Source organism: Vipera ursinii (genome assembly GCF_947247035.1).
Source record: "Vipera ursinii genome assembly, chromosome: 3".
NCBI classification, from domain to species: domain Eukaryota; kingdom Metazoa; phylum Chordata; class Lepidosauria; order Squamata; family Viperidae; genus Vipera; species Vipera ursinii.
The window spans coordinates 14,057,174-14,083,540 of record NC_139516.1 but is presented as its reverse complement, the minus strand read 5'-3'; the positions used below and the strand labels follow the sequence as shown (position 1 = coordinate 14,083,540).

General features: G+C 39.2%; 1 protein-coding gene across 1 annotated transcript in view; it reads left to right on the top strand.

The window, feature by feature from the left end:
* Positions 1–18,764: 18,764 nt before the first annotated feature.
* CIMIP1 (ciliary microtubule inner protein 1) overlaps positions 18,765–26,367 on the top strand; it is a gene marked incomplete at both ends in the record, with an annotated part of 28,296 nt that continues 20,693 nt past the window's right edge. The window contains 2 exons of the mRNA XM_083357452.1: positions 18,765–18,811; positions 26,199–26,280. Of these exons, the coding sequence (XP_083213578.1) occupies positions 18,765–18,811; positions 26,199–26,280 (129 nt within the window). The remainder of the gene's footprint in view (positions 18,812–26,198; positions 26,281–26,367) is intronic.

The window sequence follows — 26,367 nt, the reverse complement described above, 5'->3', positions numbered from 1 at the left end:
AACAACAACAACAACAAAAAAGACTATGAAAATTCACAACTCTCTCTCTTGAAATTATCCTTTTTTCACCACACTGCGTGGTTATAAAGAGAAGCAGGAATGCTGGTGAAAGGAGGTTCAATCAATCAATCAGAACAGAGCTGGAAGGGACCTCGGAGATCTTCTAATCCACCCCCGTACTCAAGCAAGAGACCCTATACCAGGGGTGTCAAACTCAATTTCATTGAGGGCTGAATCAGCATTGCGGTTGCCCTCAGGGGGCCGGGTGGATATGGCCAGGGTGGGCGTGGCCTACTGGGCGGGCGTGGCTAGAGTGCCTATGGCCTATTGGATGGGCATGGCCAGCTCTACATCGTTCACATCAAGGGTGCCTATGGGGGCCTGGGCAGGAGTGGGACAGATCTGAGGGTCTCTGGCAGAAGGAGGGTCTCTGGGCCAGGGCCAAGGCAATGGGGGCCGTTCCCTTACTGTTTCCAGGATGGCTTCGTGGGCCACATTAAACCACTTCACGGGCCGCATCCGGCCCCCAGGCCTTGTGTTTGACACCCCTGCCCTATACTATTTCAGACAAGTGAAGGAGAGGAGATGAAACCAAGAATCAATTATGTAAGTTATCTGCCCTCTTAATTTTCTGCAATTCTCCCCCTTGTAAGCATCCTGCACCTTAGAGTATACAGTATCTAGAACTGCAGTATGAGAGAAACAACCAGACAGAAAAAACAGGCAATCAATGATAGTTAAATTTTCAGTTCTATAAACCAGTGTTTCTGAGTTGCTGAGGTTGGCAAACATTGGGACAAACTCACATCACCGAGGAAACTGGATTCTTAGGTTTCACTTTTGAGTGTCACTTGAGTGGTGTGGTGGCCTAGCATTGAAGACTCTAGCTTCCCACTCAGAAAGTTGAAAGTTCAATCCTAGGTAATGGCAGATGTCTCTCTCCTAGGGCTTAAAGAAAAAATATCTGCTGCAAACTCCACACGGCATCGGGAAGGGCATCCAGGTAGTAAACACTCGGCTCCCATCCAGTCACCCCACCTCTACCCTGAATTAAGGGATTACAGAGTCATAGAAAGTGAGTTTATTTTTGAACGTCGCTTGTTTTCGACATATATATTTGTAAATAAAGGTAAAGGTAAAGGTTCCCCCGCACATGCGTGCTAGTCGTTTCCGACTCTAGGGGCCAGTGCTCATCTCCGTTTCATAGCCGAAGAGCCAGCGCTTGTCCGAGGACATCTCCGTGGTCATGTGGCCGGCATGACTAGACACCAAAGGCGCACGGAACGCTGTTACCTTCCCACCAGAGCGGTCCCTATTTTTCTACTTGCATTTTTACGTGCTTTCGAACTGCTAGGTTGGCAGAAGCTGGGACGAGTAACAGGCGCTCGCTCTGTTACGCGGCACTCGGGATTCGACCCGCCAGACTGCCGACCTTCTGATCGACAAGCTCAGCATCCTAACCCACTGAGCCACCGCGTCCCTTTATATATTTGTAAATGAACTCAAATATGATAGATGAGCCTTCAAGGATTCCTCCTGCCCAGCCAATCCAAATGAAGGGAAATGCTAATCCCTGTAATTTTTCTAACTCTTCTGTTCAATGGGGGAAAAAGATAGCTTTAATGCTATCAATGATTTAATGGATAACTTCACCAAACAATTGCTTCCTGATGCAGACTGGACCAGTATACTCCATTCCACTAAGAACTGGCACGTCTTCATAGTTGAGACTAGCCAATGCTTAACCTGTCAAAGTATAACTGTCTTATATCATTCAAGGATTCTTCTATCCTTGAATAGTGCTGGTACAAGCCAATCAAATGCTTCCTGCCTCATGGCTCAAACTAATTCTGTTGCTATACCTGCACTCTTCTAGTTCTCCTTGTTATTTTATTTCTCCTACGTTTAGAAGGTTGCCATGTTGTTTTTCCCCCCACTTGTTTTCATGAAATTCAATACATGTGTAATATTGAAAGCAGAAGCATTGGTGGGGAGGAGAGAAGGATAAAAACTCTCAATAGAGTGCCCAATCAAAGCTTCCATCTTGACTACTCTGAACTACCCTTATGGATGTCCCAATTTTAAAAATAGCTTACTCTCAGTCTTTGTAATTGTCTACTTATATATATTTCACAATTATGAATGCGCAAAGCCAAAATCAAAACCTCTTTTAAAAAAACGAAGTATGTTATTTATTTATTTATTTATTTATTTTTATTACATTTATATCCCGCCCTTCTCCGAAGACTCAGGGCGGCTTACAAGCTTAGCAGTAGCCTTCATTCTATGTATATGCCTGCTTGTTAGGGCTTTCACACCACCACCCCCAAGCGGCATTATTACAAAGTCAGCTTAATTGCCCCCAACAATCTGGGTCCTCATTTTACCTACCTTGGAAGGATGGAAGGCTGAGTCAACCTTGATCAATGGACTCCCAACATTTTTAGGGCCAGTGGAAACATTCAGTGTGTTTTGAAACTGTTGTTTTGAAACTGTTGTTGCAAACAGCCCTTGGATTGAGAGATATTGGATCAGCAACGGATGGAAACTAACCAAAAAGAGAAGCAACCTAGAACTAAGGAGAAACTTCCTGACAGTTAGAACAATTAACCAGTGGAACAAACTGCCTCCAGAAGCGGTGAATGCTCCAACACTGGAAGTTTTTAAGAACAGACTGGACAGCTATTTGTCTGAAATGGTATAGGGCTTCCTGCCTGAGCAGGGGGTTGGAGTAGATGACCTCCAAGGTCCCTTCCAACATCATCATCATCATCATCATCATCATTATTATTATTATTATTATTATTATTATTATTATTATCATATAACTTTTATTCATTAAACATGAAACTCAGTCAACTGAACACTCAAATTGACTGGCACTAATGGTTAACATGGGTTGCTGCCAGCATCCTAGGTATCAACCAGGTATCTTCTTAAAATGTAAGATGTTCCGAGTAGCACAGTTTTTTGTAGCTTTGCTGGAGTTATTGCAGGAAGCTGCAATTTCTTGATATATTTTGCAAAGTTTTTGGGCATAGTTCCCAGTGCCATGAAAAGTATTTTTCTGTAATCTTTCTGTAATATACTGAGAGGGACCCTTCAACCATGTTAAAACTACCCTAAAGAAAGAAAGAGATAGGAAAACATCTAACAATATTCCTCCATCATGAAATTCTAAAATGATGCTCTTTGACTAAACCTAAGCAGTAGCAAATTGAGTTTCATAGAATAATCTTATCAGACATTTTGATTTTGGGAACTAAGACTGCCATGAAACACTCATGTAATATAATCTGAAAATACTAAGTATGTGTAAAGGTGAAGGTGATGGACTAGATCTGATAAGATCAAGGTTCAAATGTAACTTCAAACACGGAAGTTCAGTGGATGACTTTAAACCAGTCATTTTCATAGCTTGTAGGGAAGAAATTAGAAGAGAGAGGGTTACCACTATCACTAGACCAACTTTCCTGACTGTGGTGCCCTCCTAATGTTTAGAACATTAACTTTCAATATTCCCAGCCAATGTGTACATTGGTGAGAAAGAGAATCACAATCCAATAGATCTGGAAAGCACCAAGACTAAGAAAATTAAGTTGAACCACTAACTGACTCAAGAGCCAATGGTTGGGGTGATTAGGGCATCAGACAAATCCTGCAGATATAATAGGCATTAACCGAGGAAGACTAAGTCACTAAGAATTACTATATAAGTATTCTTCCCATATTACAGCCCTTATATTGATTAACCATGTAGGCATATTTGCTACATTTCAAGAAAAAGTTCATCTTTCATTCCTTATGCTGTTTCAGAAATTACAAATCTTTCAGATGGCATGTTTTAAATATATTGGACAAACAAGGTTAGATAATATAAGAAGTAACACATCACACGCTCCATAATAACTTGGAAGCTTCTTAAATTGCCTGTCTGTTCTCATAGTCAATAGCAGAGTTTTAAAAAAGCATCACACATGCAGCCTTTGCAAGTTATTATACACTTTCCCCCTTTTAAAATGCAAATTAACATTTTATATTTGCGTATCTAGAACAAATTTCCTTAAATATTTAATGGCAAGTCAAAATATTACATTTACAAGTTCAAATAATAAAAAATTTATCAGCGTTTTGAAAAATTCAGTGGTTGGATTATACAAATTTGAACAGAGCCCAGAGGTATACCTTAATGGTAAAGAAATATATTCTATTCAGAGCTACTGTTTGCATCTGAATTGCTTCAGATGAGCCATTTTGTGTGTATCTGTTTCTAAAATTAAAAAAAACCGCACACAGGGTTTTTAGCACATAGAAAAATAAACAAAATTAGGACCAGATGCTGAGAAACAATGCAAATATTTCAGCCAAATCAGATGTCTGGTACCTTATTCTTCTACAGTATTGTGATATGTGATGTATAATGAATAGGTATAGCAATAGCACTTAGACATATATACAGCTTCACAGTGCTTCACAGCCCTTTCTAAGTGGTTTACAGAGTCAGCATCTTGCCCCCAACAATCTGGGTCCTCATTTTACTGACCTTGGAAGGACATACCACAGACCTTGTCAGTTAAAGAATTTTTACTGGTTGGGTCTAGGAAGAGTGCCTTCTCAGCTCTTGCCCCCATTCTACGGAGCATCATGCCCCCAGTAGTGAAGTTGCCCCACTTTCTGGCACTGCAGAAGAGTTTAAAGAATTGGCTCTGCCAACTGGCATGGGGATCAAAGAGTGGTATTCAAACCTGGGGGTGGCTAATGGTTTGAGGCTGCTCCCTCTGCCTCTTAGCTCGTTTTAAGTTCTGTTTTTTAAATCTGTTTTTAACCTCATTTTTAATTGTATGCTTTTGATTTTTATAGCTTTTATTTGTAAACTATCATTGAACTGTGGGAGCCTTGTTTTCTTGCTGACATTTTACTACCAAACTAGGCAACATCATCAGTGCATATCTCCAAGAAAACAACTAAGATCAGAGGGTATCAAGGATCCTCCTTCTGCTGTACATTTTTGTCTCGGGATATGTTTAAGCAGGAGCTCCAGCCTGTCTGGGCTGCGTAGGGAAGGGTGGCATTTGGAATGCACAGAAACAAGCTGCCACTGCAAATGGGGCTTAGGAAACAAAACCTAAGAAATACTTCTCCCCCAAGGCTTCCTACTAACCCTACTTGACTTTGCAGGCGGGGAGGGGGGTCTCAATTTTAAACAAAGCACACTGAGCTGCAGGTTTCCATCATTTGTAGTTTTCAATCAAGCTTACGGGCCTAACTATGGACTTGCGGTAAATAAAAAGATAGGCCCTAAAGATGATGTGCAGCTTTCAGCTTGCACTGTAGCATGACAAACACCCCATTGTTCAATGTACAGATAGTCCTCGACGTATGACCACAACTGAATCCAAAATTTATGATGCTAAGGGAGAAATTTGTTAAACGAGTTTTGCCCCATTTTATTTATTTATTTATTTATTTGATTTATATACCGCCCTTCTCCTGGAGGACTCAGGGCGGTGTACAGAGCAATAAAATAAGAATACATTAGATAAATAATTTTAAAACCCAAATCCATCAGGCCAGGCCGGCTTGTTCGAATAGATAAGTTTTTAGATCACACCGGAAGGAGCGAAGGTCGGGGGCCATCCGGAGTTCAGCTGGTAAGCGGTTATGACATTTCTTGCCACATTTGTTAAGTGAATCACTGCAGTTGATAAATTAGTAGCATGGTGGTGAAGTGAATCTGGCTTCCCCATTGATTTTGCTTGTCAGAAGGTTGCAAAAGGGGATCACATGACGCCGGGACGCTGCAACCGTCATAAGTGTGAGTCAGTGGTCAAGCATCCGAATGTAAATCACGTGACCATAGGAATGCTGCAACAGTAACAGGTGTGAATAATGGTCATAAGTCACTTTTTTCAGTGCCATTGTAACTTCAAGTGGTCACTAAGCAAACTGTTGTAAATCGAGGACTACCTGCATTGTTACTGATGGTCTGTTGCACAGTCAGCCAGATGTTCTGGACTGGATTCGTCCAACTTTTGAGTCTTCCCCAAGGACCTGGGAAAGTCAGATGTGTTATTATTTTTATGCATAAAATTAGGCAGGGAGGAGAGGCTGGTGGATACCAAGGACTTGAGCTGTGAGCCTTGGCAATGATCACTGACAATATATAACAGGAGGAGATAGCCTTGGATCCTTCAACCAGCATGAGAAATCAAATTACATCCTTGCAGATTGCTGAGCTAGGATAAATCTCTGATTTTGCAATGTTTCTGTAAGCCTGCTTACTGAGATGAACTAATGGTCTGATTTGCCAGGAAACAGTTTAATCCTCTACAATAAAATCATAGCTCGTCACCAATTAAGGGTTTTTACCCTGCCTCCTCATTATCTTTAAAAGAATATTTAATTTGCTGTCAGCATATTATGAATTAAAGACACTTGCTTTTTGTTTCACTGTCAAAGAATTGTTCATGGAATTATTGGTATCTACGTAGGAGTGGTGACATAACCTTCACCATTTCAGAATGCCTTTCTGCTTTAATTTTCATTGAAAGCATTTATTCTCCACCCTTCAGGCAGGAAAAGTCTCAGAACTTTTACTCCAATTAATAAACCAGTCTTAAATGCTTGTACATATTCAGTAAGAATGGAATGCTTGGAAATAGGACGTGGCGCCCACAGGGATTGAGTAAAAAAAAAGCAACATGGAGGTATAATGTTGTGGTGCCAGCTTGACCTTTTTTAAATATGTGTTTCAATATGAGAAAATGAAGTTTCCTTGTATCATGACTATACATCTATCACCTAGCATTTTTTTTACTCCATTTCACAGAAATAACGGAAATAGGAAGTGAGATTATAACTATCTAGTAATAACCTAGTCCAATCCAGGCCTACAGTATATCCAGCCATTTGGAAGAATCAGGAAAATAAACAAATAATCCAAATCCTAACTTGTGTATTTTTAGCAGAAATTTTCAGTGGGTTCCAAATTTCCTGGAAATCAGCACAGGGCTTTATCCCAAAGTTGATTTTTTTTCACGAGGCAACTGGACTTTCTTTTCTTTGAAGACGTTTCGCTTCTCATCCAAGAAGCTTCTTCAGCATTGACTGGATGGTGGGGAATGGAAAGATTTATACTCCTTGCAGACAGCTGTTCATTTGCATTCTTTTAGCAAGTCGTTAATGCTACCTGGAGGCTTATCTGTGTCCTCAGGGTCACCTGAGTGTGCGTGGAGCCTTCTTTTGAGCTACATTTGTCTTATAAAACTCTTGTAATTTTTATTTATTTGTTTGTTTTTCTTTGGGAACAAAACATGATGAAATTTGTTCCAGTGTTAGGTCTTAAGGTTGGGAAATCTGGGTTCAATTTCAAAAAGTCATTGGAACGATTAGGAGGAGCAGTTAAAAGAAAAGATGACATCTCATCTTAAGATGGTATGAAATGGTACTATAGGGCTTCCGGCCTGAGCAGAAGGTTGGACAGGAAGACCTCCTTATTCTGTATTTTGTAAAATGGACGAACTTGATTTTGCCCAGAAATTAGTAGTAAAGGTAAAGGTAAAGGTTCCCCTGCACACACATGCTAGTCGTTTCCGACTCTAGGGGCCGGTGCTCATCTCCATTTCAAAGCCGAAGAGCCAGCGCTTGTCCGAGGATGTCTCCGTGGTCATGTGGCCGGCATGACTAGACACCAAAGGCGCACGGAACGCTGTTACCTTCCCACCGTAGTGGTCCCTATTTTTCTACTTGCATTTTTACGTGCTTTCGAACTGCTAGGTTGGCAGAAGCTGGGACGAGTAACAGGCGCTCACTCTGTTACGCGGCACTTGGGATTTGACCCGCCAAACTGCCGACCTTCTGATCAACAAGCTCAGCGTCCTAACCCACTGAGCCACCGCGTCCCTCCAGAAATTAGTATGTAGGATCTTATTCTTTTCTATTATCAAATCCCACAAAACATGGTGCTGTAAAAGACACCAGAATTTCTGAATTAAACATCACAGAATTAAAAAAATAACCAAGTTTTATATCCAATTAGCTAGTATCAGGATCTAGAAAACATCATCACTCAACCATTTCATGAGAGACTAGAGTTATTAAGTTTTATGGGGAAAATGCTAAAAAGGAGCATGTTTCAACCCTATGATTTCTACTACTTGGTATAGTATGACCAATAATGGCCTAAACAGAAGATGAGAGTTGTTGCTTACCGAAACCTAATTTTCTATCCCCCACTCTATATTAATCCAAAATTTGAGGAAGAAATAAATAAACATGGTCTGTACACTACACAGATGCCAAGAACCAGAATGAAGGATATTCAGATCCATCCATTCTATCACTAGGGAATCATAATCTGGTACAAATTACTCTGTGCAACTTCTGGATCTGTGATTCAGCCAAATTGAATGCACTTCATTAGAGAATTAATAAAATATAATTCATCGTCAAGAATATGAAAGCTCAGTTTGGCACCTAAATAGACAATGTCATTCTTATAGAAAATATTGACATAACATTCTGGAGTCAAACTAAAATTTCAATAGCAATGTTTTCTAACATGTTCTAAGGTGAAAAAATGTTGTTCTTTTGCTCTAAAAGGATTTAGATAGAATAACATCTGTGTTGAGATTATTGTGAATATGGTACACTGACAGCAGGCTTCCAAAGACCATTGTTTATTAATGTGCCATGCATAAAATTATTTCTGTGTACATACATCTATCTATCTATCATCTATCTATCTATCTATCTATCTATCTATCTATCTATCTATCTATCTATCTATCTATCTATCTATCATGTATCTGGAATCATTTTAAGCAATTCTCTTGCAAAGAAACTGCTATACCGCAATAATATATTTGGAAAGTTAAACATAAAAGCCATTAAAATATATTTGATTTCCTGCTTTTCATCAAAACAAACAGAACGAATAGAAGTTTTCTCCTGATTTGAAATGCAAACTGAATGAAACACAAAAACTATTTTAGAATGGCATTAAATGGGAGACCAATCCACGAAGCCCAGAAAACTACTGCAGATAAGTTTTCCAAAATTATACTCAACTCATGTTATTTTGCTGAAATGTCAAAACATATGCTAATAGAAATGCTCTCAAATGCACCCAGAGGATAAATGGACTAATGAGCATCTTTCAAATATTTGGTTGGGGGAAAATCTTAATTCTGTCTCTGTTGCATCTACAGTATGGCTTCTTTTACAGGGTAATTGGTGACAAAATTCTTTAGAACTGGAAAACCTACCAACACCCTTAACACACTACACAATAAGCCAGACATGTCAAACACAAGGCCCGGGGGCCGGATCAGGCCTGCAAAGTGGTTTCCTGCGGCCCGCGAAGCCATCCTGGAAACAGTGAGGAAAGGCCCCCATTGCCTTGGCCCTGGCCCAGAGACCCTCCTTCTGTCAGAGACCCTCAGATCTGTCCCACTCCTGTCCAAGCCCCCATAGGCACCCTTGATGCGAACGATGTAGAGCTGGCCATGCCCATCCAGTAGGCCATATGCACTCTAGCCACGCCCACCCTGGCCATACCCACCCGGCCCCTTGAGGGCAACCACAATGCTGATGCAGCCCTCAATGAAATTGAGTTTGACACCCCTGCAATAAGCTGTTGTTTTCTTAAATTCTCTTTTCTAAAACATTTGTGAATGCAGCATTTCCTAGCTGAATATCGGGAACAGCAGGAATGTGCACAGATTCATGGTCTCACTATCAGATCCTGACAATCTCATATAGATGAATGTCCATAATTGTTGAAATATCTTTTAAGATCCGGGAGATTCTCAAGAGATAGATGTGGTGGTTGACTGTGGTGGTCAAGATTATTAAATATCAAATATTTTCACGACTGTAGCAATTTCAAAATACTTGAACAGATTCCCATACTCTGGAAGGTGCAGTACCTAATAAGCAAAAGAGGTCAAACCCATCAATGCTGTTCCACTCAAGTTTCTGGATTGGGCTGGATTGGATTTTCTTTAAAAAAAAAACAAATTTTATTGGTTTTCCAGTTTTACATTAGGTGTTCAGAAAGCAGCACAGTGGCTGGGTAATCAATGTTTCAATAACAAAATCTTTAGTACGTATCTCAGGTTACATCATCAGAAATTCTTTCTCTGTTTCCCATAACATTTGCTATATCACATTTAAGCTAGTAAATTTTTGATTATAACAAAGTTAGTTAAACCATTTATCAGTATATTTTGGCTTACACATTTCTGTGTCCTGTTTTAAGTTTTACCTAATTTTTTATTTTTTATTACAATATTCCAGTTTAACCTTTAATATCCATAGTCTTTGAATTTTGGGTAATCCAAATTTCCTTTGTTTCACTATATAAAGGTAAAGGTAAAGGTTCCCCCGCACACGCGTGCTAGTCATTTCCAACTCTAGGGGCCGGTGCTCATCTCCGTTTCAAAGCTGAAGTCCGCTTGTCCGAGGACATCTCTGTGGTCATGTGGCTGGCATGACTAGACGTCAAAGGCACACGGAACGCTGTTACCTTCCCACCGGAGTGGTCCCTATTTTTCTACTTGCATTTTTACATGCTTTTAAACTGCTAGGTTGGCAGAAACTGGGACAAATAACAGGCGCTCACTCTGCTATGCGGCACTCGGGATTCGACCCACCAAAATGCCGACCTTCTGATTGACAAGCTCAGCATCCTAACCCACTGAGCCACCGCATCCCTTTTTTCACTACATAGAAGTTATCATATCTAAAATATACATATTACATATACATATTACGTACTTAAATATATCCTTATCTTATTTCATAAGCATTTTCTATTTCTCATCCTAATACATCATCACTTATTAATAGAGCATCCTTTATTGTCTCAAATCCATATTATCTGGGCTAAACAATAATTCAAACCTAATTTCTAATTGTTAGTTTTCATTTCCCTTGTAGGTCTAAATCCTATGTGTTAAGCCAGATAGTCCCTTATTTATTTTTTATCATTTAACCACAATATTTAAATCCAGTAATCATATTTTCCTTCATCTACAAGTCTCTCTTTAGCCCATTAATTGAAACCTTAGGATCCTCTATCATAAATCAAGAGATCCTATTTTTTAAAAAATCTAACTCTGGGTTTCTTTTTGTGCCAACCAGACTTCCATACCAATGATTTTAAATCATCAGATAAATCTCCCTCCATTATTATACATATTGCTTGAACTAAGGGAGACCATCTAGTTGTCAGACTACCAAAAAAGCTGGCCCATTCATAGTCGTTAGGTTGTTGTCCTGGTAGGTCCTTCAATTCAGTTTGGCTTCTTGTTCCTCACGTTGCTTCTTGTTTAGGTAGAGAGTCACATCCAGTTTTATGGTTGTTATTTGATTGTCCAGGTTTTCAGTATACTGTATTTGTTGGTCTTCAACAGCCTCCATATTAGTGTTGCTTTGTTCTAGTTCTGTTGATTTTTGGGTTATAGATTCTTTAGTTGCGGTCAGGGTTTGTCTGTCAAAGTTTTCAATAAGTTGTATTTGTTGATCTTTAAAGTCCTCTGTCTTGGTGTTGTTTTCTTTGGCTTCTGTTGGCTTTTGGATTATAGGTTCTTTCGTTGAAATCAAAGTTTCATTTTGTAAATTTAAGCTGGCGCCTTTGTCTTTCAATCTGGATTTAATTATCTCGGTAGCTTCAAGAATTTTTTTCAATTATGAGTTTATAGTCAAGCTGTTGCTGGTCTTCCTCCATTTCTAGGACAGTTATAGATAGACCTTTAGTGAAGGCTATTTCTTAGATGACAGTCAGTAAATGTTCACCTGTACTATTCTTAAAAATCAATTTCACTGTCCAAATGTTCTCCCAGCTTTTTATCTCTTTTAGATAATGCCAAGGACAAATCTTGGCTGTAAGCAGGTCTCTTTAACAGAAGTATTTACTTGCTATACCAAGCTTCGCCACAAGATGTCCCTGGCAGCATTTAAAGTTTTTTTTTCCAAAACCAAAGCTAGGTTTTTATCCAGATAAAATTCTTTTTCATAGATAAGGTGACAGGTCCACATGACAGTAGGAATTTTTGGGTCTCCAGATATTAAGGTAATATAAATCTAATTGCTTAATTGTATTTCTTAGTGCTTTATTTTCCCTGCGTAGTCAGACGCCGCCATCTTAGACGGTGGGAGGAAAACATTCCCTTCCCTCTCCTCACCAGGAGAAGAAGTTTCAAAAGGCTTTTGACAGGAAAGTACTTGGGATACAGGAAGGTAAAGTCTCACCCAGTTCTTGTGGGGTGCTTTCAGTGTGCTTGGTTGTAAATTTGGCCTCAGCAGGTAGCAGCTTGATGATGGGCCATGTGGATGGCCCATCTTTTCTCCTTCGGTCCGAAGAGCTGCCCCGGATCAAACAGAAGGGCTGCTGCCCTTCCGCAATCAATAGGGAGGTCCTCTTCTGGCTCGTCGATCCTCCAAGGTGACTTTCGACCTGTTTCAGGGTCCCCGTGTGAGAGAAAACCAGACAGTGGGAGGAGCGATTGCCCCTAAGCATCTGTCAGTGCCGCGATCCTGAACCGGAAGCCGGGTTGGATTGGATTTTCAAAACCCAGAACAACCCTAGCTTTCCAAGACCTGTTCTGCCCAGTTTCTGGAATGGGATTCATTTCTGAGTTTGAAACAAAACATGTTCTCCATTTTTTGCCCTCTTTGTTCCATTTATTACATATATATTTGTTGCATTTTATGTTTACACTGCATATTCTGATTTCTTTTTGTTGATCTAAGCCCTCATCACAGCTTACATATATACAGGCAGTCCTTGACTTACGACCACAATTGAAACAATTAATTTTGTGTTGCTAAGTGAGACAGTTGTTAAGTGAATTTTACCTCATTTTATGACCTTCCTTGCCACAGTTGTTAAGTGAATCATTGCAGTTGTTAAGTTAGTAATATGGTTATTAAGTGAATCTGGCTTCCCCATTGACTTTGCTTGTCAGAAGGATGCAAAGGGGATCACATGATCCCAGGATACTGCAACCGTCATAAATTTGAGTCAGTTGCCAAGCATCTGAATTTTGACCACGTGACCGTGTGGATGCTGCAATAGTTGTAAGTGTGAAAAACAATCATAAGTCACTTTTATTAGCGCTGTTGTAACTTCAAACAATCACTAAATGAATTGTTGTAAATCAAGGACTGTCTGTAAATACTATGTATAAAGTTGGTCCTCGACTTACGGTTCACTTAGTGACAGTTCAAAGTTACAACAGCACTGAAAAAAGTGATTTATGACCTTTTTTCATACTTACAACTGTTGCAGCATCCCCATGGTCCTATTATCAAAATTCAGATCCTTGGCAACTGGTTCATATTTATGACAATTGCTGTGTCCTACAGTTATGTGATCACTTTTTATAACCTCTGACAAAATCAATGGGAAAGCCAGATTCATCTAACAACCATGGCAAGAAAAGTCATAAAATGGGGCAAAGTTCACTTAACAAATGTTTCATTTAGCAAAAGAAATTTTGGGCTCAGTTGTGTTCGATAAGTCAAGGCCTACCTGTAGTATAGCAATAACAATAGCACTTAGACTTATATATCGCTTCAAAGTGTTTTACAGCCCTCTCTAAGCGGTTTACAGAGTTAGCATATGGCCCCCAACAATCTGGGTCCTCATTTTACCAAACTCAGAAGGATGGAAGGCTGAGTCAACTTTACACACACACACACACACACACAATATGTGTGTGTGTGTGTGTGTGTGTTAAGTATTTGTCAAGGCTTTTTGCATATATATATATATATATATATATATATATATATATATATATATATATATATACTTTTATTTATTTATTTTTATTTTTATTACATTTATATCCCGCCCTTCTCCGAAGACTCAGGGCGGCTTACAAGCTTAGCAGTAGCCTTCATTCTATGTATATGCCTGCTTGTTAGGGCTTTCACACACACACCCAAGCGGCATTATTACAAAGTCAGCTTAATTGCCCCCAACAATCTGGGTCCTCATTTTACCTACCTCGGAAGGATGGAAGGCTGAGTCAACCTTGAGCCTGGTGGGATGCGAACCTGCACTAATTGCAGGCAGCTGGTGTTACTTAAGGAGGCATTAGCCCACTGCTCCACCAAGGCTCATTTTTGCATATATATATATATATATATGCATATATATATATATATTTGTTTTCTGAGGTTTTCGCGGGTGTTTGTATGTGGATCTTTGGTTATTCGGGTTTTTTCCCCGTGTAGAACTAAAAAGAGGAACAAACAGCCACTACCACACACTTCTCCCAGAAGAACGAAGCTGAAGCCACCAGCCTGAGGATGACGGATGAGATTTCATCGAAACGTTGCTCTTACACCTTCAATTCTACGTGGGAAAAAACCCGAATGACCAAAGATCCATATATATATATATATATATATATATATATATATATATATATATATATATATATATATATATATATATACAGTATAACTCAGTCATTATATTGCCACCAAAAAGGGGAAAGTTGAGCTAAATTACTGGAAATATGAAGTCCAAATCCTGACAATGATGAAGCTTCATGGACAGAGGCACACATAACTGTTTCTCACAGTCCCACTGACCCAGTGCTGTACAATTAAACTCCTCAACAAAAGATATTTTTTGTATGTAGCAAACAACAAAGCAAATTATAGGGGAGGAGGGAATGAATTGTGTGTTATTCACTGATTTTAGATGGTTGAGAAAAGAATGGCTGAACATACTTCCTAGCTATATTTGAAAGTCTGAGAAAATATTTACAGCTTGTAAAAAGTTCACTATGTTCTAATGTATTAATATTTTTGGCTTTCTATCAACTTTCCAGAATATTTTTTTTCATCTTGCAGTGGCTGTATAAAACATTTCAAGAACAACAAATGAAGCCAACTGTCTTTTTCATTTAAATAATCCACCATCCATCTTCTTCTTAGAAGCAGTTTTCTATTGAGAACACAACAATGGACTGATTTATACTGTGTGTCTTTTACTCAGTGTATAAGTAAATGCAACACGAAATGTAAGCAGACTTCATTTAAACCAGGGGTGGGGAACTATGTCTCTTATATAATCTGTATGGCTGGCTCAGGAATTCTGGAAGTTGAAGTTCACAGATCATACTTCTCCACCCCTGGTTTAAACAGTAACAGGTCCCATTCATTATTAATCCTATGTTAATCTTAAAGTTGAGCTACTGTGTCTTTATGACATCTGCTTATTTGAAGTAAACAGAAATTTAAGAAAATGTATAATTCAGCCAAGCATAGAAAGGTAAGAAGTGAATGATGGAATAAAAAAAGTTTTGTAAGCAATAGAATCTTAATACGCATGACAGAAAAGTGTTTGTGAGTTATCAAGTTAAATGCTAGAATGTAGGATTTGATTTATTGTTTTGAATTTGCCATATCATTTCTACATGGCAGAAAATGTGATAATTCTGCACAGCTAAATAAACAATAAAAGTGTTAAATCTGCCGGGCCAAATGCTTTAAACCATTAAAACCATACAAGATAATGTTCTGAAATAGTTGGTCACAAGCAGGACCTCATCTGTTCTGCTGTGACCTCCTAAAAACTGTCTTTAGAAAAACACAATACAAAATAAAATCAGCAAGTTAAAACATTAAAACAGTAACACAGAAGCATTACAATTTAAGAATCAAAGTAGTATCAGTATATTATTTTTTAAAAAATCTGGGAACATGTCACAGCATGCAATCAAAGCCTTTATATGATTTCTACCTGGGCCAGATCCTGGACTAATTGGAAAAGACCTTGTCTATAGAGATTCTCAGTCATTCAGGTCATAGTTATCCCAAGGATGCTTTTTCATGAGGCAACTGGACTTGCTTGTTTTTTCTTTGAAGATGTTTTGCTTCTCATCCAAGAAGCTTCTTCAGCTCTCACTGGATGTTGGGGGAAATGGAAGGATTTATACTCCTTGCAGACAGCTGGTCATTTGCATTCTTTTAGAGAGTTGTTGAGGCCACTTGGAGGTTTATCTGTGTATTCAGGGTCACCTGAGCAGTGCAAATGGATACAAAGCTTTCTTGGAACTGCTGAAAGGACTGTGTTGTAGACTGGAGATAGATTAGGGATGTCAAACCGGCAGCCCGTGGGCCGGATGCATCACGCACAGGCCATGCCAACCCTGGCTCCGCAAAGGCAAAAAACATTGTGATACATCATGATACATCAAGTGACACAATCGAGTTTGACACCCCTGAAATAGATGATGTCGTATTTCTCCCCCTGTGTTGAGAGAGGGTTGCTCAGTTTTGACATAGATGGAGGCTTTGACCCATCTTTCACACCAGCAGTCCTCTCTGTCCAAAATGTGGACTTTGCTGTCTTCGAAAGAGTGGCCTTTGTCTTTTAAATGCAGATGGACTGCTGAATCTTCTCGATGACTCTAAAAGAATACAAATGACCAGCTGCCTGCGAGGATTATAAATCCTTCCATTCTTCACCATGTAGTCAGAGCTGAAGAAGATTCTTGGATGAAAAGGGAAACATCTTAAAAGAAAACACAAGAAAATCCAACTGCCTCATGAAAAATCATCTTTGGAAAAGATCTTGATGTTGGGAAAGACTGAAGGCAAAAGGAGGGGGGGAGGCAGAGGATGAGACAGTTGGATAGTGTCATCAATGCAATGAACATAAGTTTAATCAAATTCCAGGAGACATTGAAGCACAGGGGAGCCCAGCATGCTATGGTCCATGGGGTCACAAAGAGTTGGCTACAACTTAGTGACTGAACAACAACTTGTAGGCTAATCCATTATTAGTAAAAATATAATGGACTCCCTGTTTTCACCTGTTCATAGAAAAGTATTGGAAATAGAGATTTATCAGAGACTCTAACCAATGTCATAAGTTATAAATCAGTCAAAAGAGTTCAGTTGCAGAAATTGTTATACCCATATCCCTTCCACTTTAATGTTTCCTCTTTGGTCTCCTTAAAATGCCTAACAATATACAAGAGAAGCAAAAATATTTTCTACAGGAAGCATTCAACTGGTTGAAAAAACTGGTTGCTTTTCTAGGACAATCTTCTCCAACTGACTGCTTTCTCTGTAAAATTGTTGTGGTCCCAAAATGTATAGCCACCTAAGCCTCATAGAATCAAGATCACGTGAAGTGGTAATACCACTTTACAATGCCTTGGCAAGGCCACACTTGGAATAAAGCGTCCAGTTTTGGTCATCATGATGTAAAAAAGATGTTGAGACTCTAGAAAGAGTACAGAGAACAACAACAAAATGATTAGGGGACTGGAGGCGAAAACATATAAAGAACAGTTGCTGCAATTGGGTATGTCTAGTTTAATGAAGAGAAGGAGAGGTGACATGATAGCAGTGTTTCAATATCTCAGGTGTTGCCACAAAGAAGGAGTCAAGCTATTCTCCAAAGCACCTGAAGGCAGGACAAGAAGCAATGGACGGAAACTAATCAAAGAGAGAAGCAACCTAGAACTAAGGAGAAATTTCCTGACAGAACAATTAATCAGTGGAACAACCTGCCTCCAGAAGTTGTGAATGCTCCAACACTGGAAGTTTTTAAGACGAGACTGGACAACCATTTGTCTGAAATGGTATAGGGTTTCCTGCCTGAGCAGGGAGTTGGACCAGATGACCTCCAAGGTCCCTTCCAACTCTAATTTATTTTTTATTTTATTTATTTTTATTGCATTTATATCCCGCCCTTCTCCGAAGACTCAGGGCGGCTTACAAGCTTAGCAGTAATTGTTGTTGTTGTTGTTGTTGTTGTTGTTGTTGTTGTTGTTGTTTTATTTTGAACCAGGATAAGAGACCACCTAGAAATCTCTTGGGTAAAGATGAGGCTGGGAAGTTGAAAAAGAACATCCCAAGAAAAGTCATTGCAAGAAAAACTACTTCTGTGAGGCCACTAGAAGTCCAGCTCAAAAAAAAAAAAACAACAACCAAGCCTTGATTCAAATCTTGCTCTAGGTCGGTGTTTTTCTAACTTGGCAACTTTGAGATGTATACTGTAGACTTCAACATGGAAAATTCCCTAGCTGGCATGCTCGTTGGGGAATTGACCGGCTTGATCATAGCTTGTTAAATGAATCACAATTGCCAGAGGGTCTCTAGATCCATTCAGCTGGGGGTGGGGGAATGACTCTCCGGATCCATTCAGGATGACAAGACGGGAGACAGGCAGCCCAGGACAAAATCTCTGTCTGTCTGTCTGTCTGTCTGTCTGTCTGTCTGTCTGTCTGTCTGTCTGTCTCTCTCTCTCTCTCTCTCTCTCTCTCTCTCATTCTTTCTCTCTTATTTTTTCTTTCTTTCTCCCAAATTCTCTAATTTCTCTCATTCTCTCTCAAACACATTCCTCCCTCCCTCCCTCCCTCTGTCTCTGTCTGTCTGTCTGTCTGTCTGTCTCTCTCTCTCTCTCTCTCTCTCACACACACACACACACACACACACACACACAAACACCTTGTTCACACCCCTATCTCATGAGTGAAGCCAGGACCCTGCCCTCCTCTGAGCGACTTCATCCCTCCAGCCATCCTTGGCAGAAGCGCCCGGCCTCCCCCTTTCCCTCCCTCTGCGTTGCCCAGCCGTCGCCTGGCAACGGAAGCCGCCGCAGCAAGCCGGCCACCGCGTCTCGTCTTTGCCTTGTGCCTCGCCGGCTTGTGGCTGGACCCGACCACAACAGCGCATTTGTTTTCCTCTTGGCCGGAGACGTCGGCTAGTTCGAGAAAGCATCCGCGATGTCTCAGAAAAACAAGCTCAACTTCGTGGCTGAAGCTCAGATCTGGTAAAGTCGCCGCCTCTTTTTTAAAAAAATAAAATAAAATAAATTTCCCCCGATGTTCTGCTATGGGGTTGGCTATAGGACGCCTGCCCCAAACATTTAGCTTAACTTACCCTAAATCAAGGGTAGGCAACCTCGGCTCTTTTATGACTCATGGACTTCAACTCCCAGAATTCCTGAGCCAGCTTGGCTGGCTCAGGAATTCTGGGAGTTGAAGTCCATGAGTCATAAAAGAGCCGAGGTTGCCTACCCCTGCCCTAAATCTTTCGGGGGGGGCCACCCCGCTTCCGAATTGCTCCAAAAACAGAGGCTATTAACCGACTTTCCCTAGTTTTAATCTTCATGTTTGGACTTCAGCTCCCCAAATTCCCAAGACTGCATACTCATTGCTAAAATTTGGGGAGTTGAAGCCCAGAGGGGGTCAAGGGTGGGGTCAAGTATTCTGATGTAACCAGTAATGTCCAGGTGTGTTGATTATGAGAGTTGAAGTCCAACATATTTCAGGACAACATCTCGAGGAACAGCTTGAAAGCCCTCTCCTACCATAGTGGAAGTCTCCAAGTTCTAGATGTTTACTCAGGCACCCCGGTAATCCCAGTGGATCTCTCTCCCATGTTTATTCTAATTTCCTTGTGGTTAATTTCTTTTGGGCTGAGATGTGAGAAGACGCCACATGTCTGAAAGAGGACGGTGAAAGAGAATAAGGTTTTAATGCAGACTGAGAAATGTATTCCAATGTGTTCTTAGACTTCCCAGAAAGTTGATGCCACCAATATAAATACTAATCTTCTCCGAAATGGCACCTTTCAGAGGTACTGGCTGCACATTAGGGAAGTTCAAGTTTAGTTATGTTCCATACCAAATCTGAGCATCTGGGATTCACAGAATTTCCCAAAGCCACAGAATGTTTATACAGTATGTACGGACATCAGTGCGTACATTCATGTCCTTTCTCACAAAAAACTGGGTGACTTTTCAAGGAAAACGGCAAAGTGCTTGAATATAACAAAGTTTTGTAATATTGCTCTAGCAGTGTCAGTTTTATGGCACAAAAGTATAATTATCACAAGAGGCAAAAAGCTACTTTTAAAACTGTCAATATTTCACAGGGACAGCAAAATTCAAAAGCTTACTCTATATTCAAGATTCTAGCCTCAATGTCAAGCTATTCTCCAAAGCACCTGAAAGTAGGGCAAGAAGCAATGGACAGAAAGTAATCAAAGAGAGAAGCAATCTAGAACTAAGGAGAAACTTCCTGACAGTTAGAGCAATTAACCAGTGAAACCTCCAGAAGTGAATGCTCCAACACTGGAAGTTTTTAAGAAGAGACTGGACAACCATTTGTCTGAAATGGTATAGGGTTTCCTGCTTGAGCAGGAGGTTGGACTAGATAACCTCCAAGGTCCCTTCCAACTTTTTAATACTATTATTATTATTATATAACTTTTATTCATTAAACATGAAACTCAGTCAACTGAACACTCAAACTGACTGGCACTAATGGTTGACATAGGTTGCTGCCAGCATCCTAGGTATCAACCAGATATTATTATTATTATTATTATTATTATTATTATTATTATTATTATTATTATTATTATTATTATTATTATTATATTTTATTATTATATTTTATTTTATTTTATTTTATTATTATTATTATTATTATTATTATTATTATTATTATTATTATTATTATTATTATTATTATTATTATTATTATTATTATCTTTTTTTAAAATCTCAAAAGGCAACAATCTATAATCTTAGGAAACTAATCAAGGAGAGAAGCAACCTAGAACTAAGGAGAAAATTCCTAACAAAATAATTAATCAGCGGAACAACTTGCCTCCAGAAGTTGTAGTGCTCCAACACTGGAGGTTTTTTAGAAGAGATTGGACAACCATTTGTCTGAAATGGTATAAGCCATAGGGCTTATTGGTTGAACAGGGGGTTGTACTAGGAGACATCCAAGGTCCCTTTCAACTGTGTTATTCTGTTCTGTTCTTAGCAAGAAGGACACCCAATTTGAACTTTTTTTTTCTTTTCAGCAATTGTACTGAAGAGAAATAAATTTAAAAGCCTGGGGTATTAGAGGTTCTTCTTCACTTTTTAAATGATCCACCGGGTGTTTATCTAATAAGTAGACAGATATGTTTGCTCAATAATGCACTTCTATGCAAAGGGTGGCATAAAAATTGGATGAACAATGTAGCTTGTACCTGAGAAAACATGATATGTCTCTCCATTGCCTCTAACTACAGCTACTTTTTTTGAATCTGGTATCTTCACTTGTTTGATTCTCTGTAGAGCAGAGGTGTCAAACTGCCAGCCCGTAGGCCGGTTGCATCATGCGGAGGCCACGCCCACCCCAGCTCTGCCAATGCGAAAAAAGTCATGATACGTCACGATACATCATTTCATCCCTTTGCTATAGAGCAGCATTTCTCAACCTTGACAACTTTAAGATGTGTGGCCTTTAACTCCCAACAATTGCTCATGGAACCATGCTGGCTGGGGAATTCTGAGAGTTGAAGTCAACAGATCTTAAACTTGCCAAGATTGAGAAACACAGCTATAGAGTATTTTAATGATAACTATACATTATTAGAGGGACGCGGTGGCTCAGTGGGTTAGGACGCTGAGCTTGTCGATCAGATGGTCGGCAGTTTGGCAGGTCAAATCCCGAGTGCCGCATAGCAGAGTGAGCGCCTGTTACTTGTCCCAGCTTCTGCCAACCTAGCAGTTCGAAAGCATGTAAAAATGCAAGTAGAAAAATAGGGACCACTACGGTGGGAAGATAACAGCGTTCCGTGCGCCTTTGGCGTCTAGTCATGCCGCTACATGACCACGGAGACGTCCTTGGATAAGCGCTGGCTCTTTGGCTTTGAAGCGGAGATGAGCACCGGCCCCTAGAGTTGAAAACGACTAGCACTACCTTTATAAATTATTAATTTTAAAAAGCACAATTCACAAATGTTTTTTTGGTCTATTTAATATTTTTATTGATAATTGAAGATACCGTTTTTGATATGTTGCTTGGTGAGAACTGATAATCACTATCTTTTTTTTTTTGAGTATTTTTCTATCCTACCATATGTTACATGAGACATGGATGTGTTTGGGACAGATAACCTAGCCAACAGGTAAAAGGCATTATGTAAAAGTCTTAATTGCCCCAAATCATGATGGGCAATAGAGATCAGTATGCATGGGTCACTCTGGTGACAACCATGGTATATGGAAGATTGTAACTAGAAATGTAGAAAGAGTATGTGGTGAAGAATATGAATTAAAGGAAATGAGACAAAAGAAATAGTTTCACAAAAACATATTTCTAAGAGAAAGAGGAAGGAAAAATGTGAATGTGGTCTGATCTTGTGGGATCCAAACAAACAATAATATTAAATGTATTGAAGCTATAAGATTAATTAAGAGTGAATCAACTAAATGATGTCAGGAAGTATGAATTAACATCACCTATTTTGTTAGGAGTAGAGATAAAAGTAGAAGTTTATAGGTTGAATAATGGTAATGAAAATAACAAGGAACAGTTGATGGAAAAATATGCCACATTCTATATTAATGGAGTCTAGAGAAAAAAGTTACTTTGGTTGATGAGTGGAAACAAGATGAGGAAGTTTTTTTTTAAAAAAAGTCATGGGTGAGCATCTACTTTTAAAAAGTAGTACTAAGGTTTCACACAGAACTCCATTCTTAGAAAAAGGTCTCTTTTAATTACACAGTTTAAGTAAATTCTGTTCTTGTGTACACTTGGCAAAGGAAGAAGTCTAAATCTGAAAGCATGATTCATTTGAACTTTGTGACGACTGGCTGAGAGAATTAATAAAGGATGTAAGGATGGTGAAAGGTTATGAATATACCGTAGGACTGACTCTACTCTGGTAGAGTATATGTTGGGAGGAAATGGAGTAGAAGAAAAAGTAGGAAGTGAAAGAAATGAGGAAAAAAGTAAAGGTTGTGGGAAGAGAAAATATGGATCATGTTTGAAAAACTATTAGAATATAAATATATGGATTGACTGGAATAGATGTCTCTTCCAACTGAACAGATGGAAAGTGGCTATAAAAAATGTTGATACGGAAGATACCAGAGAGCTGTATGGAAAGAGCCTAGTAGAGAGTATGAAAAAAGAATAGTGGAAATGATATAATGGAAGAGGCTGAAAGAGAGGAAAAATATGCATAAGAGAATGTTGCAAAAACATTTGGGTGACTACAACTGTTGTACATGAGATGTACACTATGTATATACTATGAGTATATAGAGAAGAAGGGTGTTTATTTGTTAGATCTATGTAATTTATCCAATTTGCAAGAAGAGCTGTGGGCAATTTACAATAAAAATATAAAACAAGGAATTAAAAGTAAAGATATAAACAGGAAGCCAGACAGAATAAGCAAAATAACAATAGCACCTGAGATCCGTCAACATATATCTCATTCAAGGGGTTTTACGCTCTATTGAAGCTCATCTTACATTGCGGTCCAATGCTTGGGGGAATGTTCCTTGGGTTTTCCAGAGAGGCCGAAGAGTTGGGACTGTCTGAATCTTGGGGGGGGAATGAGATCCCATAGAGGAGGCACAGTGACAAAGAAGATACACCCCTGAGTCTCACTAAATGACATTGTTTCATGAAAATGATCTGAAGCATGACTGCTGTGCTGAATTTAATGGGACAAGCAGACACTTGGAGGCAGCCAGTCCCACAGGTAACCCAGCCTTGTGCCATGAAAGGCTTTAAGAAGGATAACCAAAACCCTTAAAATGAACCTGGAAGTTTATAGAGAGCCAGAAGGTGTTAAAAGTAGAAAGACACTTGAGCCCTGGAGATCCTCCGCAATGCAGGAGCCTTAGGCTAGATCTCTCATTCCCAACAATACCAACTGGGAGCAGCCATGGAGGAAGAAAGAAAGGCAATGTAGCACTGTGTTCCCATTTTTAAACCTTAAAACTGGTTCAGAAGATAGATTTGCATAGAACAGAAAGACAAGAAGCAAAGTTTAAAAGAGGCAAAGAAAATGCAGCGTGAGTCTGATGGAAATATAACATAGTTTTGCAAGTTTTCAGAGTGTAAAGGAACCTCCAAAAGAATGAAGGTAATTGAGACTAAAATGATTAAATTATTTGGGATGAAACTTAAAAAAAGGAATTCTGGAAGTATTTCAGAGATCATCTTCATATCTCCCTACTTTAGCACAAACGTGGCTCTGTAATTCTTTTTTCTTCTGCTTGTACTCATGACATTTCCTTCATCTCGTCCCTAGCCCATAAATTTAACTAGATTACCTTTTCTTTTTTTTCTTATCTCCTGACATTAACTTCTTTTTTCCACTACTTGTCACTTTTCTGTGCTTTGCTTAATATTGCTTACTCCAAAAAGGAATTGTGTGATGAATACCTAGAATACTGTAAATGTATCATCATCAACATAATGTGCCCAGTTGTGCCATTTAAACAACTGTTTGGTGTTTTTTTTAACATGCTAGTAAAATATAGTCTGGAGCATTCCCCCCTGTGCATGGCCACCACTGCAAATCAAGTTTAGGTCAACAGCATCCCACAGTCACGTGATGAAAAAACAGCATGTATTTACAATGGATGCAGCATTCCCAGAGTCATGTGATCAGCCATCTGAGACCTTCCCAGACAAGCAACTGCAGTGATTCACTTAACAACCAGGGCAAAAAAAGTGGTAAAATTGGGGGTGACTCATTGAACAACTGCCTTACTTAGAAATAGAAATTCTGGTTTGAATAGTGGTTGTAAATTGAGAACTACTTGTACACAGTACAAAATACATGTAATCATGTAGTTGTCAAGTGCAGGAAAATATATAGGTTTTATTGTATGCTAAAGCTCTCTACAAGAATTTGAACTACTAACGGTCACACCAAATTGGCGGTAGATAAGAGCCAACAGAAATCAAGGTGGGCTGGACTTGTGAGCACAAAGGGATTCAAGACTGAGAACACATTTCACACACACACACACACACACACATACACACACCCTCAGGCTCAGCCTGGTCATCTCCCACAGTATTTTTGTGGCTTTGCTTAATTTTTAAAAGCAATCTTTGTTACTTCAGGAGCATGTTCCTATCAGAAGATGAGCAAACACCATCCATCCTGTCTGTGGAAAAAAATATAGGCTAGGAAAACAGTGATTCTTTTTCTCATGCATCCCACAAATCCATCCACTAAATCCATTATCTGGCTGCTAAGTTGGAACTATCTTGAGTGTAACTCTAAGCATTAAAAAAAATGTTTTTCTTACATCTGGACCCTAATCCTTTATCAGGAGCAGGTGGGAAAGAAACTACTCTGAAATACTGTACATGAAAGAATTTCTTCAATAAATTAGGTAATGAATAGTAACCATTAAGTAATAATAATTATTGATTTATTTTATCAGCTTCCTTCATGCTCTCTCATACGTGAAAGAGAGAAGAAAATACTCTGCTGGCTGGGGAATTCTGGGTGTTGAAGTCCATACCTCTTAAAGTTGCCAAGTTTGAAAAGCACTGCTCTAAGTCAGGGGTATCATATTGCCGGCCAGATGCATCACAACGAAACTGCGCCCACCCCATTGCCGGCATTGGCAAAAAAGTGATGATACGTCACAACATGTCACGTGACGTTGCGAGTTTGACACCCCTGCTCTAAGTGAATCAAGAGAAAGAGAAGCAAAATAACATTTGCTTCTGATGTCGCATTTCCTAAAAATACTATTCAAACTGCAATCAAAGCTGCTTTTGCAGCATCTCTCAAGCAAAGTGATATAAATTTAAGGCAAAAGTGTGACTCCAAATTGGATCCTAGGTCAGGAAGTTTACCCACTTCAGATGAAAAGGTTACAATCTGCTAATCGCTTACTTCAAAATGTTTCAGGCAACTGCTTTAAATTTAATAACCTGTGAATTGCTGCAATGAGGCACACATGGGCAAAGAAAAAGTATTTTAATAAAACTTGCAAGACTTCTTTCTATATATGCTTGTCTCTTCGCCCATCACAATGATGTATTTTGAGAATAATGAGGAAATTGACTTAATCTACTAAATTCTTCTCAAGGACTTTGGGAGGGGAGTTTTCACCTTACATTGATTCACAGTTTGCTAAAGGATAGAACAAACTTGAAATCTGTTTGCCTGCAGCAATTTGCACATCGTTTATCAAAAGTATAGAATTATTTCCACAAATGATCCTTCTATCTAGATATCTACAGTACAGCATGCAAGTATAGTCTCAAAGTTAGAAACCAATAAATTTTGAGGCTTTACATGTCCAAGTTGGAGGGATGCAGTGTAAAGGGCTTTGTTAGGTGATTTTGTCAAGTTTTACAAACACTTTTTTTTTCTTGGATTAGGAAGACTCACATTGAAACAGAGCGTGAAGCTGCCCGAAAATGGCCCAAGCGCTGGGGATTTCTGTTGACCCCACTTGAAGAGGTAACATTTCCTTCTATGCAATATTTATATATGAAAAATGGATATACTTCATAACCTGTGTTGAACTGCAATTGGGATGCTTACACT